The 17,141-nt window shown below is 42.0% G+C and overlaps 1 protein-coding gene across 7 annotated transcripts in view; it reads left to right on the plus strand.

The window, feature by feature from the left end:
* LOC109930802 (AT-rich interactive domain-containing protein 1B-like) overlaps positions 1–17,141 on the plus strand; it is a 171,425-nt gene that overhangs the window by 110,455 nt on the left and 43,829 nt on the right. For 6 of the 7 annotated variants that reach the window (XM_048601520.1, XM_020530240.2, XM_048601523.1 and 3 more), the window contains one exon: positions 7,343–7,475. In XM_048601520.1, coding sequence (XP_048457477.1) covers positions 7,343–7,475 — 133 coding nt within the window. The remainder of the gene's footprint in view (positions 1–7,342; positions 7,476–17,141) is intronic. The other variant, XM_048601521.1, reaches the window with a different exon arrangement.

Raw genomic sequence — 17,141 nt, forward strand, 5'->3', positions numbered from 1 at the left:
CAACAGCACAACCAAGGTGTTTTTAGTCAAAAGGAAGGTTAGAGATGTATAGTACTACAGATGGTGGGTCAAGGATTGTTTTATTTCAGGAGAGTGGAAATGACGACATGTTAGGTGGACAGCGAATAGTATCTGAAGGAGAAGAATCATAGTTGTACGCACACTTAAATTCTATCTCAGACTTCAGACAAGAACATTTCAATTGGAGTATTTATAAACTATATTTCCTTTGAGACTGACATCTTCAGAGAAGTTGAATTAATCATATTTGAACAAAGATTTAAGGTGTCACACTGTTTAGCCCCTGTGAAAACAAAGTTTAGAGGCCACAATGAAGAACGTCTGCATGCTGAACAAATATACGTGATTGAAGCAGGTTAATGTTTAATGTGTTATGAGTTGCAGGTGCAGTTGGTTAGATTATTTTGGCTCTGTAAAAGGGTTTCCCCTGTGGAGTCGAGGGCGATTGTTAATGTGCTTTGTATCCTTGTTCACAATGGATGCTGACCATGCTTCAGAACATACATGGAATTCATATTCAATCAGATGAACACAACAGAATAGCTGATGTTTTCATGAATTTTATAATTGCTGCTCATTTGAAGCCAGTCCCATTTCTTACAGAAAACATATTAGGGTGCTGCAATTCACCAACTTCCTTGACTTTGAACCTCTTGGTTTCTTAACATGTCTTCAATGTATCGCTTAAAAGAAGGGATTGTGTAAAAGCAGCTACATTTATACACTGTATTAGATAAACTGTAGTAATTATTGTGAATTTTCTCTTATGAATGTATATTTTTCCCCAAACACATTGTTTAAAAACCTGTGCAGACTAATTAGTTCTGAAGAAGGGTCACTGGAGCCAAAATGTTAACTCTGATTTCTCTTCACAGAATCTGCCAGACCTGCTGAGCTTTTCAAGCAATTTCTGTTTTTAATGCAGGCTTTTTATTAGCTGAACCGTTTTGTGAAATTTAAGTTGGAATAATATCTCGAGTTTTTTTCCTGAATGATGTGTTATATCAGGAAGTCTTATACATGTATAATTTGTTTTTAAAATTAGTCTCCTACTTACTTTTAGTATGAAATAGAGTGCAGTTGCTTACAGTCTCTGGATTGCTGGCACAGAGCTCAGTGAGGGCTGTTGTTGATAGTCCTGATTTCATAAACTGGTAATGAAAGCAGGCCTGGACTGTACCATACCTGGGTTGGTGTGCATTATAACAATACTGTTTGTAGAAATTATAAGAGTCACTCAGGATTTATTCAATAGCTTTGTGTTATGCAATCAGCAATTGTGACAACATTGTTCCCTATTCTCCTATTTTATTTCCACTAATTTGCTTCCTCCTCCTTCTCTTTAAAAGATACATTTGAAAATCAACAACAAAATACTGTGTTTTCAACCACTAAATAGCCAACTTATATGGTGTGCTAAATGTTCAGTTTCCATCATACAGGATGATACAAATATGTTGGCCAGGAATACACATTAGCAATATTTAGAACATACCATAAGCTATTAGAAACTTGTTTTCAATTTTCAGTGCAATTTCTAAGCAGTCCACTCATCATATGTTGAATTTGCACAGCACAGCACTATAGGTTGGAAGGCCCCATACCCACTTAAATGTTAGCTTGCTTGCAGTCCACTTCTAGGTCACCCACTGCTGCCTCACTCCAGCCTTCACTGACCTGAGTCCCAATTAGTCTCCCTTCTGCACTAGCTGTAGATGGCTACAACTCAAGCAGAAGCTCAATCCCAGTTATGATTCACCAGTCATTCTGCACAGTGCACAGCCAGTCAGCTTTGTTGAAATTGGACACAAGATTCTGTTATTTACGTAAGTAATTTAACTTGGAAATTGGAAGTACCATGTCGATGTTTGCAAACAATGCTAAATTGGGATTATAATAAATACGAAGAGATTGCCACAAAATAAAAGAGGACTTTAACATTCTTGGTGTTGGACATGAAAATGATAAATTTGTTTTAATATGGATAAATGCGATGAGGCATTTTCAAAAGCAATATAAGGGGACCACCTCCTGGAAAAATCAAAGTTTAATTAAGGAAGCAGCATGAAAAGATTTTGGAATTTAAAGATTCGTTAAATTTGAATCAGGAAATCGCTAAAGGTAATAATTAATAAAGCCATTGCAAACTCAGATAAGGCATTGAGGGTTCATTTCTAAAGGAATAGAATTCAAAAGCAAGAAAATCAAGTTAAACTTGCATTATGCCTTAATTCTTCAACCAATCTAAGAATACAAAGCACAGTTCGTGTCCATGCGCAAGGATTGTCCAGAAATTTGGGCTTTGGGTCAAAATCCTGACATTTGGCTTAAATTGGGGTCCCAGCACCGTACTGTTTAAGAAACCTCATCAGCCATAGGGAGGCTGTCTCCAGGAAGTGTGGGCTGTTCTCAATGTTGAGAAATGTCTGAAAATTCCAGTTGGCCTCTGATAATTGGTTTTAACTGGCCATTAATGTAGATAAATTGTCTACGTGCTTTGAAGGTCTAGGATCTTCTCTGGGCCAGTTGAACTAAATGGTGCTGACAAACTTTAACATAAATGCCTGCCACTTGAATGTACTGGCACCAGGATTGCCATGATACATTGATCAGCAAAAGTTGAATTTCTGGGGTTCACCTCTCAAGAAGATAGACCAAGATGGGACCAGGTAGAGGTCTGTTGAATTTTGAAGAGTTTTAAACATAATCTTTTGTCCAAGGAAATAGCCATTGCAGATCCACAAAAAGTTCAAGAAGGCAGCAAGTAGAAGTCCATTTCTTAGGATAAGAAGAAGGGGCAAGTATTACAGAATTCATCCCAGAATGAGGTCACCTCATGCTTTCTATAAACAACAAAATGATAGATTTATTATGAAAACAGGGTTGCTGTAAAAAATATAAAACTGATTAATATGCTGATTTACCCTTCAATATAACCCCTCTTATTAATTAGTAGAACAAGATTTTCCATGTATTTCCTGCACTTGTTTTTCTTGAGTTTGGAAAATGTTGTCTAAGAAGCTTTTGTGAATTTTAAATGTGCATCTTGTAGGTAGTAATAGCAATGTGCACTGAGTGTCAATGCTGGAGGGAATGAAGGCACCAATTAAAGGGAAAAAGTTACTTTCCCTTTTAGAGAAAAGTTCTGAAAACAGAAAAACCTTCGGCCAGTAGTGGAAGGAAAAAACTCTCAATTGTGACTAAACTGATGGATGGTGCCATCAACAGTGTTATCAAGCAGTTTTTACATGGCAACAAGCTGTTCACTAATGGTTAGTCAAAACCATTGGATTTTGTCAAAACTACTCAACCCTGGACATGGGCAAACAAACTGAATTCTAGAGGCAAGGTGAGAATAATAGCAGTTGATCTCATGGCTGCATTTGACCAGGAATGACATTATGGTTCTCTGGCAGAAATGAGAATCGGGATTTGGGGGACGCGGGATCTCTCTGTTGGTTGGAATGATACCTGGCATGATGGAAGATGGTTGTAATTGTTGGAGGTCAGTTGTCTCAGCTCTAGAACATCTCTGCAGGAGTTCCTCAGGGCAGTGTGCTGGGCATAACCACCTTCAACTGTTTGACCAAACAGCTTCCCTCCATCACGAGGTCAGAAGCGGGGCATGTTTGGCAACAATTGTACAATGTTCAGCACCAATCATGACTCCTCAGATACTGAAGCATTCCAAGTCCAGAAGCAGAAAGATATGGAAAATATCCAGATTTGGACTAACAAGTGGCATGTGACATTAGTCCAATACAAGTGCCATGTAATGGCTGCTGCCAACGATAAAGAATCTAATCATTACCTCTTGATGTGCAATGGCGTTACCATCACTGAATCCCCCACTATCAATCTACTGAGGGTTACCATTGACCAGAAGCTGAACTGAACTAGCCATACAAATACTGTTACTAGGATCTTGCAGTGAGTAACTTGTCTCTTGATTCCCCGGAACCTGTCCACCATCTACAAGACACAAGTGAGAAGTGTGATGGAAAACTCCTCACGTGCCTAGTTGGGTTCAGCTCCAACAAGACTAATGAAGTTTGTTTGGCACCATATGCACAAACATTCACTCCCACCCCAGAAACAACACTCAGTAGCAGCAGAGTGTACTATCTACATGATGCGCAGTGAAAATTCACAAAGGCTCTTTAGACAGCATCTACCAAACCCAAGACTGCTACCATGAAAAATAAGTGAAGCAGATACTTGGAAACCCATATCCTATTAATTGATAAGAGAAAATGAAATTTGTAGGGAGTAATTGATTACTGGTTGTAATTTTCTTTCTTGTCTTCTTCTTTAAAACATTGTTAGCTCTTACAGAGTTCAAATTCCATGGTTAATAAAAGCACATTAATTACTCACTCAAGTGGCCAAACTTGATTTGTAAATTTGCTAACAAGTTGTTTTGGGTAAATTACCACTAGCTACCTTTTAGTTTGGCTACTTATTAGGACATCTCACAATCAAATACTGGAACAACTATTTAACTTTATTGCATGTAGCAACTAAAATAAGGCCCTCAAGCAAGTTAAATCTCACAACTCAGCTTGGCTATTATCCAATTAATGGTGGAAATTAGCTATGATTCCAACCAACAGTGTCTGTCTCTATATGGCCAGGCTTCGATCCTTGTACAGTGTTGTTCTCCCAAGTTCTAACCCGGAGAAATCCTGGAGTTGAATTCTTATACGATTTGTGATGTGACGTTATTGATGATCCTTTAGATTCTTTCAACCACAATATTGTTAGGAAGGAGAGGTCGAACCCCTCTGATAATCAAAATCAAAACACAAGCCCACAATCTGTTACAGCGGGAGTATAGGTCCCCTTCTAATAATTAAACCTGAAGCACCCAGAGAAGCTCGCCTCGCCTAATCTTTGAGCCCCAAATTGTTATGGAGAAGTGGAGGTTAATTGAAAGAAAATCCCTGCCATTCACTTTATAAGTAACAATTTATTTATTTAACCCGAACAGTGAACAAATTAACAGAATTACTAACAAACCAGACAATTCCCCCTTAACAACAAGGTGCAGAGCTGGATGAACACGGCAGGCCAAGCAGCATCATAGGAGCAGAAAGGCTGACGTTTCGGGCCTAGATCCTTCTTCAGAGAAAAAAAAATTCCCCTTTAACTATTAATTACTCCCTAACTGAACTAAATTCTATTGATATGCTGTTTTAATAAACACAAGTTCAACTTGTATAACCCAAGTAAAAAGAAAAAAATTAAAACTTAGTCTCTCAAGTCTACACGCCTTTCCTCTGCTATGCTGAAGTCATAAATGCCTTTCTTCCACTGATCTGGCTGTAAGGGATGTTTTCTCTGTGAGGACTCTTAGCTAGAAGTGCAGTGGTACCTTTTGTGGATAGACGGTGCTTTCTTAGAGAGCTTAGCGATTTCTTGTGAGAGCTAAATGCTTATTTCTCAAATGGCGATTTGCTCTCAGACCAATTTTCAAAAATCCTCACCTTACATACCTCGGATGACATATCAATTTTCTTACAATAGCGTTGATCCGAAGTTATGAAAACCATCAGATTTAAATTTAATTGGCTTTTAATCGCTATGTGCTTGGCTGATTCCAGCTAGTTGCCAAAACATGAAAACAAGCCTAAGGTCTTCAATCACACAGCCAATTGATACATGTTTCAATTTCAGAACTACCTGTACACCTTCAGATAAATACAGACACATTTTTGCTGTGTAAATCTCTGAGCTTAGAAAAGCATTTTACCTCCTAAAGGAACCACGCACTCTTCTCCCTTTTTTTCCCACAAACAAATTCTAGCTTCCTGCCTTCCAATTCACAATTACTCTACACAACTTTGTAACAATATTGACTACTCCTCTGGAACCATTAAGTCTGCGGCTTGTTTTCTTATCAGAAGCAGCATCCTTCTTCCTTGTTACATTTGGAATTGACTCGTCTGTTTGAAGAATCAGCTTTTCTGTGATTAACTCCTTAAATTCTTCTGCGGGGCAATCAGTTGTCCTTGTGGCATTAGGTAGCCATTTATCAAGCAGTTGTTAAAACAGTTTTGCTCATGTAGCTCACCTCCTTTTCCCAGACATGGCTATTGCTTTAAGTTCCTGTACAAGTTTGTTCTTGTCCCTTAACAGTTTATTTCAGACAGAGTTATCGTTGCTTCTTTCAATGTATGAACAGTTGTTAAAGTTCTCAAGTTTACACTATCACAAAGTTCATTTTGCCATCTTATTTTACAAGCACTCCTGCATTTTTACATAGGTTTCTATATCATGATCAGGAAGCGTAACCCAGTTTATTTTTTCCCCCTACCTAACACTGAATTTGGCCTGGAGCATTGGAGGCTGAGGGCTGACCTTGTAGGGGTTTATAAAATAATGAAGAGCATGATAGGGTGAATAGCCACGGTCTTTTTCCCAGGGTAGGGGAGTCCAAAACTAGAGGGCATAGGTTTTTAAGGTGAGATGGGAAAGATTTAAAAGGGACCTGAGAAGCAACTTTTTCATACAGAGGGTGGTGCGTATATGGAACAAGCTGCCAGAGGACGTGGTAGAGGCTAGTACAGTGGCAATATTTAAAAGGCATCCAGATGGGTACATGAATAGGAAGGGTTTGGGGGACATGGACCAAATGCTGGGAAATGGGACGAGATCAGGTTAGGGCAACTGGTTGGCACAGGCAAGTTGGACCGAAGGATCTGTTTCTGTACTATGTAATTCTGTGACTGTTATCAATTGTAGAATCCCTGTTGCTGCCTAACAGAATGAATTGCAACAAAACACTACTTCTTGTTTACCGACAGGTGATAGCATTGAAATGTCATGTATTGAGATGCAGATGTCTCGCAGCAAGATAAATTAGATGGAAGGGGTTTCTATAATATCCACATATTACATCCAATTGACCTTTGATCAATGCAGATCAACTGCTGGCCATAACAGTCAAATCCTGAAACTGGGACAGAGTTCATTTTGAGTAAATTATCTTCTCAGAGTGATAGCTGATCATACTGTCTGAAGCATGTGAGCATACTTTCCTCTGTTTACTTTAGTGATTACGTTGGCACATCTGGAAAAAGCTTTATTCCATTGAGTATTTCTGCCATTAGTTTTTGCTGCATGTGGAATTAATTATATGTTTTGTATCAATAAGGAGTAAGAGTAAATAGGAAAATTCAAAAATATTTTAATGTGTATTTCATGGGTAAGTACTGATTGCTTCATTTGTTTGCTGTCTCACAGTACATTCTTATTCAAATCAGTTAATAGGTTCACAGATGTTATTTGAAATATATAACTAAGTGTTCTCATTTTCTAGCAGGTTCAGGTTCCTTGCAAGGACCGCAGACGCCTCAGTCCACCAGCAGCTCATTGGCAGAAAGTGGAGATTTGAAACCACCAACCCCTGTCTCAACACCACTTGGACAAATGACACCTATTCAGGGTAACAGGTATGAGAAAGCATTACATCAAAACTTTTACTGTGCATATTACCTAATAGGAAATTGATCACTTTGCCAAAATAGAAAAAGTGGAACACTTATTATAAGCATTAAACCGATCTTTGGAGATGTGATTACAAACAAATCATTGATTTGAGCTGCTAATACCATGAGCTAGAAGCCTTTCAGTAAGTTGTTTTGTTTTATTTGTTCATAACATCTGGGCATTGCCGTCAAGACCAGAATTTATTTTCCATCCCTAATGGTCCTGAGGTGGTTGTAAGCCAACCAATTTGAGCAACTTCAATGTTATTAGGAGGGAGTTTCAGGATTTTGACCTAGTGACAGTGAGGGATCAGTGATCTATTTCCAAGCCAAGATGGTGTGTGCTTTGGAGGAGAACATGTAACTGATGGTAACATGTATCTACTGTCGAAGGAGGCTTTGGTGAGTTGCTTCATTGTATCTCATTAGTAATATACACTGTAACCACTTGGAGTGAATAATATGGTGGCTCAGTGGTTAGCAGTGCTGCTTCTCAGCGCCAGAGACCATGGCTGGATTCCACCCTCAGGCGACTGTCTGTGTGGAGTTTGCACATTCTCTGTGTCTGCATGGGTTCCCTCCAGGTTCTCTGGTTTCTTCCGATGTGCAGGTTAGGTGGATTGGCCATGCTAAATTGTCCATAGTGTCCAGGAATGTGCAGGCTGGTAGTTTAGCCATGGGAAATGCAGGGTTACAGGGTTAGGGTTAGGGTTAGAGTTGTGGGTGGGTCACAGTGGGATGCTCTTTAGAGGGTTGATGTGAACTGGATGGGCCTAATGGCCTGCTGTCATGTTGTAGGAATTCTGTAATTGAAAGTGTGAATATTGAAAGCATTGAGTGGGGTGGCAGTTAACTGGAATACAGAAAAACAAAAACAGATATTGCTGGAAACACACAGCAGGTCTGGCTGCATCTGTGGAGAGAAATCAGAGTTAACATTTCAGATCCAGTGACCCTTACTTAAAACAAATTGTTTTGTTTGGTCAGCTGGAATGCTTTGTTTTAGATGATATGGAGCCTTCGAGTGTTGTGAGACTGCACTCATCGAGGGAAGTGGATTCATCGCAGACCTGACTTGAGTGTTGTGGATTTTGCAACAGTGCTGGGGAACCAGGAGGTGCTTAGATTCTTTCTTGAAAATTGCCATTGCCTGTCATGAAGCTATTGATGAAGATCCATTTGCACATTAATGAGTTTGCTCATTGCTTTTTTTTAAGCTGAATAGTCCACAAACAACTGTCCATCATAATCATAGAATCCCTGCAGTCCAGAAAGAGGCCATTTGGTGCCACAATTAGTAACTACATGGCCCACCGTCAGAACATTTAAATTCACCATTTAAATAATACTCTGTTCTGATTAAGAGTCATTAGACTCAAAACATTAACTCTGCTTACTCCCCACAGATACAACCAATGTTAAAGGCAAGGTGAGAGAGAACTGCTTAGCCCTTTCTTCTCTTCCTTTCTCTGTACAATTGGAGGTGTGACTGACAGGATGATACCAATTAACTGCAATGGCACATAGACAAAGTGGCAGATTAGATGGACAGGTGGCAGATGGAATTAATACAGATAAATATGAGGTGATGAATTTTGACAGAAGCAATGGGGACAGACAGATTAAAAGGCCGTTTTAAGGAAAGAACAGAGACAAAGAAAGCTGGCAAGTTCTTATGCAGAGATCTTTGAAGGTGTTTGAAAATAGTAAGAACAGCGAGTAAAGCATGTGAGATTTTGCACTTCCTAACTATAGAAGCATTGAGTATAAAAACATAAAATTTATCCTGAAACACTGTGGAGCTTTGCTTAGTACAGCTAGAGTATTGCATCCCGTTTTGCTGCACTAGAAGGATTTCAAGGCCCTTGAGTCAATGCAAAGGAGATATACCAGAATGGGTCCAGGGATGAGGCATTTTAGCCACAAGGCTAAGTTTTAAAAAAGCTGGTGGGGTCATTTCAATTATTCTTCTTGGAGCAATGGAGATTTGTGGGAGTTAAAATGAAATGAAGAACTGCAGGTGCTAGAAATCTGAAACAAAAACAAAATTCTGGAGAAACTCGGGACTTTTAGCAGCAGTTATGGATAGAAAACAGAGTTAATGTCCAATGTATCTCAGTCTCTGAGCTCCATCCCTACCTATCCGCTCACTCTTTTACTCCATTTTCATCATCAAGATAAATATCACTTTTTCCTAGATACTGTCTGTTCTGAAAAAGGGTGACTGGACTTGAAACATGAATTCTGTTTTTACAACCAGGTGAAGAAAGGTGATTATGCCCCCTCCTGGTTAGTTATAACAAATTTTTTTGGAACACAGCTACCAGACTTCAATTCAACTTAACAAAAAGCAGACCAAAAGTGGAGAGCCAATTCCAAGATTTACTTGAGTGACTGTAGCATTTTATTATTAAAAGAAAACACATCAAACATAAGCAGTTTATCATAGGTAGGCTTAAAAAAGAAGAGTGGGATGAGGAGGCTGTCTATACAGTCAGTAAGGTACAGATAGTTTAAAGGTTATAGATTCCTGGAGTTGCAAGAATGAAATCAGAGTCCCAACTATTCCACTGTTGTCCTTTTTCCTCGGGAGTGGTGAAACTTCCAGCAACAAAAATAGAAGTTGCTGAAAAGCTCAGCAGGTCTGGCAGCATCTGTGAAGAAAAAAATCAGAGTTAACGTTTTGGATCCAGTGAGCCTTCTGCAGAACTTATGGTAGCTGGGAAAATGTCAGTTTATATGCAGAAAGTAGGGAGGTGGGTGGGGTAGGGAGTAACTGATAGGATAGAGCCCGAAGAGAGAGAAGAGCAGTTGGATAGACAAAGGAGTTGATAACGATCAGGCTGAATAGTTGTTAACGGGGACTTTTAGTGACTAACAATAGGTAGTGCGTAGTGGCAGGCTATGTGATAACAAGGCCTGGTGTGTAGGGTAGGGAGCTAGACATGGAGGGATTTAGGCCCTAAAATTATTGAACTTAATATTGAGTCGAGGAACCTTGCAGGTCTTGCAGGAACCTTGATTTCTCAGTGAGCAGTGGTTTTTTCCAAATTTCCTTTTCACCAGGCATTGAATTTTGGCGTTGAGGGAGAGACAGACAGGAAGAGTGACCTTCATCCTTGTTCATAAATGCATTTCCTCGCCTGTTCTGCTCAGAAGCAGCTGTTTATGAAGATCCATTTGCACGTTAATGAGTTTGCTCATCGCTTTTTTTTAAGCTGAATAATCCACAAGCAACTGTCCATCTTAATCATAGAATCCCTGTAGTCTAGAAAGAGGCCATTTGGCGCCACAATTAGTAACGACATGGCCCAGTGTCAGAACATTTAAATTCACCATTAAATAATACTCTGTTCTGATGAAGACTCATTAGACTCACAACATTAACTCTGTTTACTCCCCACAGATACTGCCAAACCTGCTCAGTTTCACGAGCAATTTCTATTTTTTGTTTCAGATCTCCAGCATCAGCAGCTTTAAGAATCCTACATGTTTCAATTAGATTACCCCACATTCTTCTAAACTCCAGTGAATAGAATCCCAAACTACTTAGCCTTTGCTCAGAAGACAATGTGTCCATACCACGGATCATTCTAGTGAACTTTCTCTAAACTGCCTCCGGTGAAATTATATCACTCCTTAAAGAAGGGGACCAAAACTGTTCTCAGTACTCCCAATGTAGTTTCACCATCACTTTGTGCAATTACAGCAAAACCTCCCTACTCTTATACTCTAACCCTCTTGAAATAACAGCCAACATTCCATTAGCTTTCTTGATTATCTGCTGCACCTGTGTGCTAGTTTTCTGTTTCATGCGCAAGCACCCCCAAGTTCCTTTGTGTTGTAGTTCTCTGCAGTTTTTCTCCATTTAAAAAATTATGTTTTTATTCTACCTTCCTGAAATAACTGCACACAGGTCAGTATCCCGTCACCAAGTGACCCTTTGTTTACTTGTGCACAGTATATTAGCTGTGGCCAGCCAGCTCAGAGTCAGTCCCTGAAGTGAGGAGATTCTGAATCCCCTATTTATATCGGTCAGCTAGTATTCCCTGATTGGCCAAGGTTAACAACCCTAATCAAGAATCTCATAGTTCCAATCACTACATTTCCAAAATGAACAGCTTCAAATTATATCAGAGATAGTAGGAACTGCAGATGCTGGAAAATCTGAGACAACAAGGTGCAGAGCTGGATGAACACAGCAGGCCAAGCAGCATCATAGGAGTAGTAAGGCTGACGTTTTGGGCCTAGACCCTTCATCAGAAAATCTGCTACCACTCCTGTTTTCTTTCTCCTGCCAATTCAGTAGGAAAAACCAGTAGATGGGGAAGTGATTGTCTAAGTCAAGTATGACTGTCAAATTTGATTGAGTAGATTAGGTCATGGTTCTCCAATTGTGACTCAAGTGTTAGTGAGGAAGGTTGTGTACAGTTGTTTGGTCTGGAAATTGAAGAGTTTTATGGACTAAATAAGGAATTGCCTGTAATGGTCACAAGTTATGGTAATCTGAATTGCACTGGCTGATATGGTATTCGAAGTAGACTTAGTTGTAAGTTTCAAAATACAATAAACTTGAAAAGAAGCAACTTGTAGCAGTATGGGGAAAGGGCAAAAGATTGAGACTAATTGGATAACTCTTTCAAAGGCTTGGCACAGGCACAATGTGTTGAATGTTATACTGCTCTATAATATTTTATGATTCTAATTGAGAATTCAATGAAAAATTATCACCATTTCAGATTATCACTGCAAGTGCAGAGGAAGGTTGGGCAAATTTCTTGACATAGGGAATGCTATGCCACTGGTGAATCGTATTCGTTTGTACAACAACATAGAAGCAGAGTTAATTGGCAAAACGGAGATCAGAGTGATATTTAATTCTTTTTCAGTATAGTTGAGGAAAATAAATTAATCCAGTGAGACCTGAATTTACTGATTCTGGAGCACTTTATCCACCAACACTGCATGATTTATTCAAAGAACCACCTTTGCGATGCAGATCTTTTGGGTTTTTAATTCATTCTTAGGATTTGGGAAGTTGTGGCCCGGCCAGCACTTATTGCCCAAAAGTCGGTTAAGAATCAACTACATTGTTTTGGTTCTGGAATCACATATAGGCCAGAAGCAGTTAGAATGACATATTTTCTTCACTAAATAGCATTAGCGAACCAGATGGGTTTTTAAAACGATTAGTGGTGGTTGCTGAGATAACAAGGTGTAGAGCTGGATGAACACAGCAGGCCAAGCAGCATCAGAGGAGCAGGAAGGCTGACGTTTCGGGCCTAGACCCTTCTTCAGAAATGGGGGAGGGGAAGGGGGTGCTGAAATAAATAGGGGGAGAGGGGGAGGCGGATAGAAGATGGATAGAGGAGAAGATAGGTGGAGAGGAGACAGACCGGTCAAAGAGGCGGGGATGGAGCCAGTAAAGGTGAGTGTAGGTAGGGAGGAGATAGGTCAGTCCAGGGAGGATGGACAGGTCAAGGGGGCGGGATGAGGTTAGTAGGTAGGAGATGGGGGTGGGGCTTGAGGTGGGAGGAGGGGATAGGTGGGAGGAAGGACAGGTTAGGGAGGCGGGGACGAGCTGGGCTGGTTTTGGGATGCGGTCGGGGGAGGGGAGATTTTGAAGCTTGTGAAGTCCATTGGGCTGCAGGGTTCCCAAGCGGAATATGAGGTGCTGTTCCTGCAACCTTCAGGCAGCATCATTGTGGCACTGCAGGAGGCCCAGGATGGACATGTCGTCTGCGGAATGCGAGGGGGAGCTGAAATGGTTCGCGACTGGGAGGTGCAGTTGTTTAGTGCGAACCGAGCGTAGGTATTCTGCAGGAAGGTCCCCAAGCCTGTGCTTGGTTTCCCCGATGTAGAGGAGGCCACAACGGGAACAGCAGATGCAGTATACCACATTAGCAGATGTGCAGGTGAACATCTGCTTGATGTGGAAAGTCTTCTTGGGGCTGGGATGGGGGTGAGAGGGGAGGTGTAGGGGCAGGTGTAGCACTTCCTGCGGTTGCAGGGAAAAGTGCCATGTGAGGTGGGGCTGGAGGGGAGCATGGAGCAGACAAGGGAATCACGGAGAGAGTGGTCCCTCCGGGAAGCAGATAAGGGTGGGGAGGGAAAAATGTCCTTGGTGGTGGGGTCGGATTGCAGATGGCGGAAGTGTCGGAGGATAATGCGTTGGATCCGGAGGTTGGTGGGGTGGTACGTGAGGACGAGGGGGATTCTGTTTGGGTTGTTATTGCGGGGAGGGGGTGTGAGGGATGAGTTGCGGGAGATGTGGGAGACACGGTCAAGGGCGTTCTCGACCACTGAGGGGTGAAGTTACGGTCCTTGAAAAACGAGGACATCTGAGATGTACGGGAGTGGAATGCCTCATCCTGGGAGCAGATGCGGCGGAGGCGAAGGAATTGGGAATAGGGGATGGCATTTTTGCAGGAAGGTGGGTGGGAGGAGGTGTATAGGTAGCTGTGGGAGTCGGTGGGCTTGAAATGGATATCGGTTTCTAGGTGGTTGCCAGAGATGGAGACAGAGAGGTCCAGGAAGGAGACAGAGGTATTAGAGATGGTCCAGGTGAACTTAAGGTTGGGGTGGAAGGTGTTGGTGAAGAGGATGAACTGTTCGAGCTCCTCGTGGGTGCACGAGGCGGCGCCGATACAGTCATCAATGTAACGGAGGAAGAGGTGGGGTTTAGGGCCAGTGTAGGTATGGAAGAGTGATTGTTTCACGTAACCTACAAAGAGGCAGGCATAACTTGGGCCCATGCGGGTACCCATGGCCACCCCCTTTGTCTGTAGGAAGTGGGAGGAATTGAAAGAGAAGTTGTTGAAGGTGAGGACGAGTTCGGCTAAGCGGATGAGGGCGTCAGTGGAGGGGGACTGGTCGGGCCTGCGGGAGAGGAAGAAGTGGAGGGCTTTTAGGCCATCTGTGTGGGGAATGCAGGTGTATAGGGACTGGACGTCCATGGTAAAGATGAGGTGTTGGGGACCGGGGTATTGGAAGTTCTGGAGGAGGTGGAGGGCATGGGTGGTGTCACGGACGTAGGTAGGGAGTTCCTGGACCAAGGGGAAGAAAATGGAGTCCAGATAGGTGGAGATAAGTTCGGTGGGGCAGGAGCAGGCAGAGACAATGGGTCGACCAGGGCAGTCAGGTTTGTGGATTTTGGGAAGGAGATAGAAGTGGGCGGTGCGGGGTTGGGGAACGATGAGGTTGGAGGCTGTGGGTGAGAGGTCACCTGAAGTGATGAGGTTGTGGATGGTTTGGGAGATGATGGTTTGGTGGTCGGGGGTGGGGTCTAGGCCAGATCTTGCTTCCACATTTTTTTAAATGAATTGAAATTTCAAGATTTGCCATGGTAGAATTTGAACTCATGTTCACAAAACTTTGGCCTAGGATTCTGGGTTGCTAGTCCAGTAAAATCATGACAAAACCACCACCTCCCTCAATCGCACATCCTGTAGTTTTTTGATTATACTTTCTTATGTTCACTTCTATGTTATAAACTGATGCTGTAAACCCGTCAGATTGTAATTAATGTTGAAAAAGTGAATTGCGTGAATAACTGAATAAAACATGTCAAGTTGAAGTCTTTATGTGTCAATAAACCAAAATATTAGAACAAGCAAAAGTAATTTTCATGTGAACTGACTTTGAAGAATCTTTCTCACTCTTAACTTAAAAATAAACATGGATGAGCATCACATTTTCATGCCTAAATTTTATTTCACATTTTGGAAATATTGTGCCACCTCTGCAGAGTCGTATAACAATTATAGGGTACACACAATCAAAGTTGTACTAACACTTTATTGTTTAAAAAGCTCCTCTACTGTAAAATATTGATGACCAGTGGCCCAGAACATACTTGACCATATCATGTTCAGTCAATATCTGTAGATTCTTCCCTTTTAAAATTCAACCATTATGGTTCATGACAAACGTCATCTGAGTGCTAATTTCAGCAGCAATGTTGGACTTTAATTGTGACCCCTGTATTGGTTGAGATCACTGAATCCCTTCTCTGAAGACAACTGAAATGAGTTCTCAGTAGCCTGTTTCTATCTGGATGTTAAGCTGTATCAAAACAATTTTCGTGTTTCGTTGGGGCATTGCTGACTGAGTTTATAAACTTGTGACATTAGGCCTAATGACAAATTAAGCCACTTCCAGCTAATTCCTGCCACTACTGGATCACTGGCATAGATTCAGTGTTTCATGTTATTCTCTCTAGTGTCTTTTATGAATACAACCTGTGTCCATTCAGTCAATTAACATTTGAAAGGGTGAACAGTCAGTGCCTTGAACCTTTCCACAGTCTGAGCTATAGAGTAATTGCCCAACACAAGACATAGCTCTGTGAGATTGAGTAGAGTCCTGCAATTTTTTTCATGTTGTCATGCCTTTTTCCTGCCCATTGGAAGAAGTGCGAATTGGTATTAAGAGATAGTAAGAACTGCTGATGCTGGAGTCAGAGATAACACAGTTTGGAGCTGGAAGAACGCAGCAGGCCAGGCAGCATCAGAGGGGCAGGAAAGTTGAAGTTTTGGTTCGGGACTCTTCTTCAGAAATGGGGAGGGGGAACAGAACTCAGAAATGAATAGAGAGAGGAGGGGTGGGGCTGAGGAAGGTAGGTGGAACAGTGATAGGTGAGTGCAGGTAGACAGTGATGGGGATTGATCAGTGAGGTGGGAAACCGGATAGGTGGGAGAGAAGATGGACAGGTTGTGTCAGGTCATGGAGGTGGGGATGAGAGGGAGGGTTGGTCATGGGATGCGATTTTGAAACTGGTAAAATCCACATTTAGGCCATTGGGCTGTAGGCTTCCAAGGTGAAATATGAGGTGCGGCTGTCCAGTTTCTGGGTGATCGTTGTGACACTGGAGGAGGCCTGGGATGGACATGTGACTCGGAGAGTGGGAGAGGCAGTTGAAATGGCTCGTGACCATTTTTTAGTGGTGTGATATGTGAGGACAAGGACAAAACAAAGACAGAATCCCCCTTGTCCTTACATACCTGGCTGCCAAGTAGCTATTATCATTGGGGCGGCACGGTGGCTCAGCACTGCTGCCTCACAGCGCCAGGGACCCAGGTTCGATTCCATCCTCGGGCGTGGAGTTTGCACATTCTCCGTGTGTCTGCGTGGGTTTCCTCTGGGTACTCTGGTTTCCTCCCAAAGATATGCAGGCTAGGTGGATTGGCCAAGTTAAATTGTTCATAGTGTTCAGGGATGTGTAGATTTAGGGGGACGGGTCTGGGTGCGATGTTCTGAAGGTAGGTGTGGACTTGAACGGCTGAAGGGCCTGTTTTCACACTGTAGGGATTTTAGGAATATCACCCCGCTAAAAACAAAGACAGAATTCCCCTTGTCCTTACATATCACCCCACTAACCTCCGTATCCAACATATCTTTCTCCACCACTTCCGCCACCTACTATCCGACCCCACAACCAAAGAAAAATTTCTCTGCCCCACCCCTATCTGCCTTTCATTGGGAGCGTTCTCTTCCGCGACTCCCTCGTCCGCTCCACACTCCCCACTAGCCCCACCACCCCTGGCACCTTTCCCTGCAACTACAGGAAGTGCCACATCTGCCCCTACACCTCCCCCTCACCTCTATTCAAGACACCAAACAAACCTCCAT

The sequence above is a fragment of the Rhincodon typus genome, chromosome 9 (genome assembly GCF_021869965.1).
Source record: "Rhincodon typus isolate 14 chromosome 9, sRhiTyp1.1, whole genome shotgun sequence".
Classification (NCBI taxonomy): Eukaryota; Metazoa; Chordata; class Chondrichthyes; order Orectolobiformes; family Rhincodontidae; genus Rhincodon; species Rhincodon typus.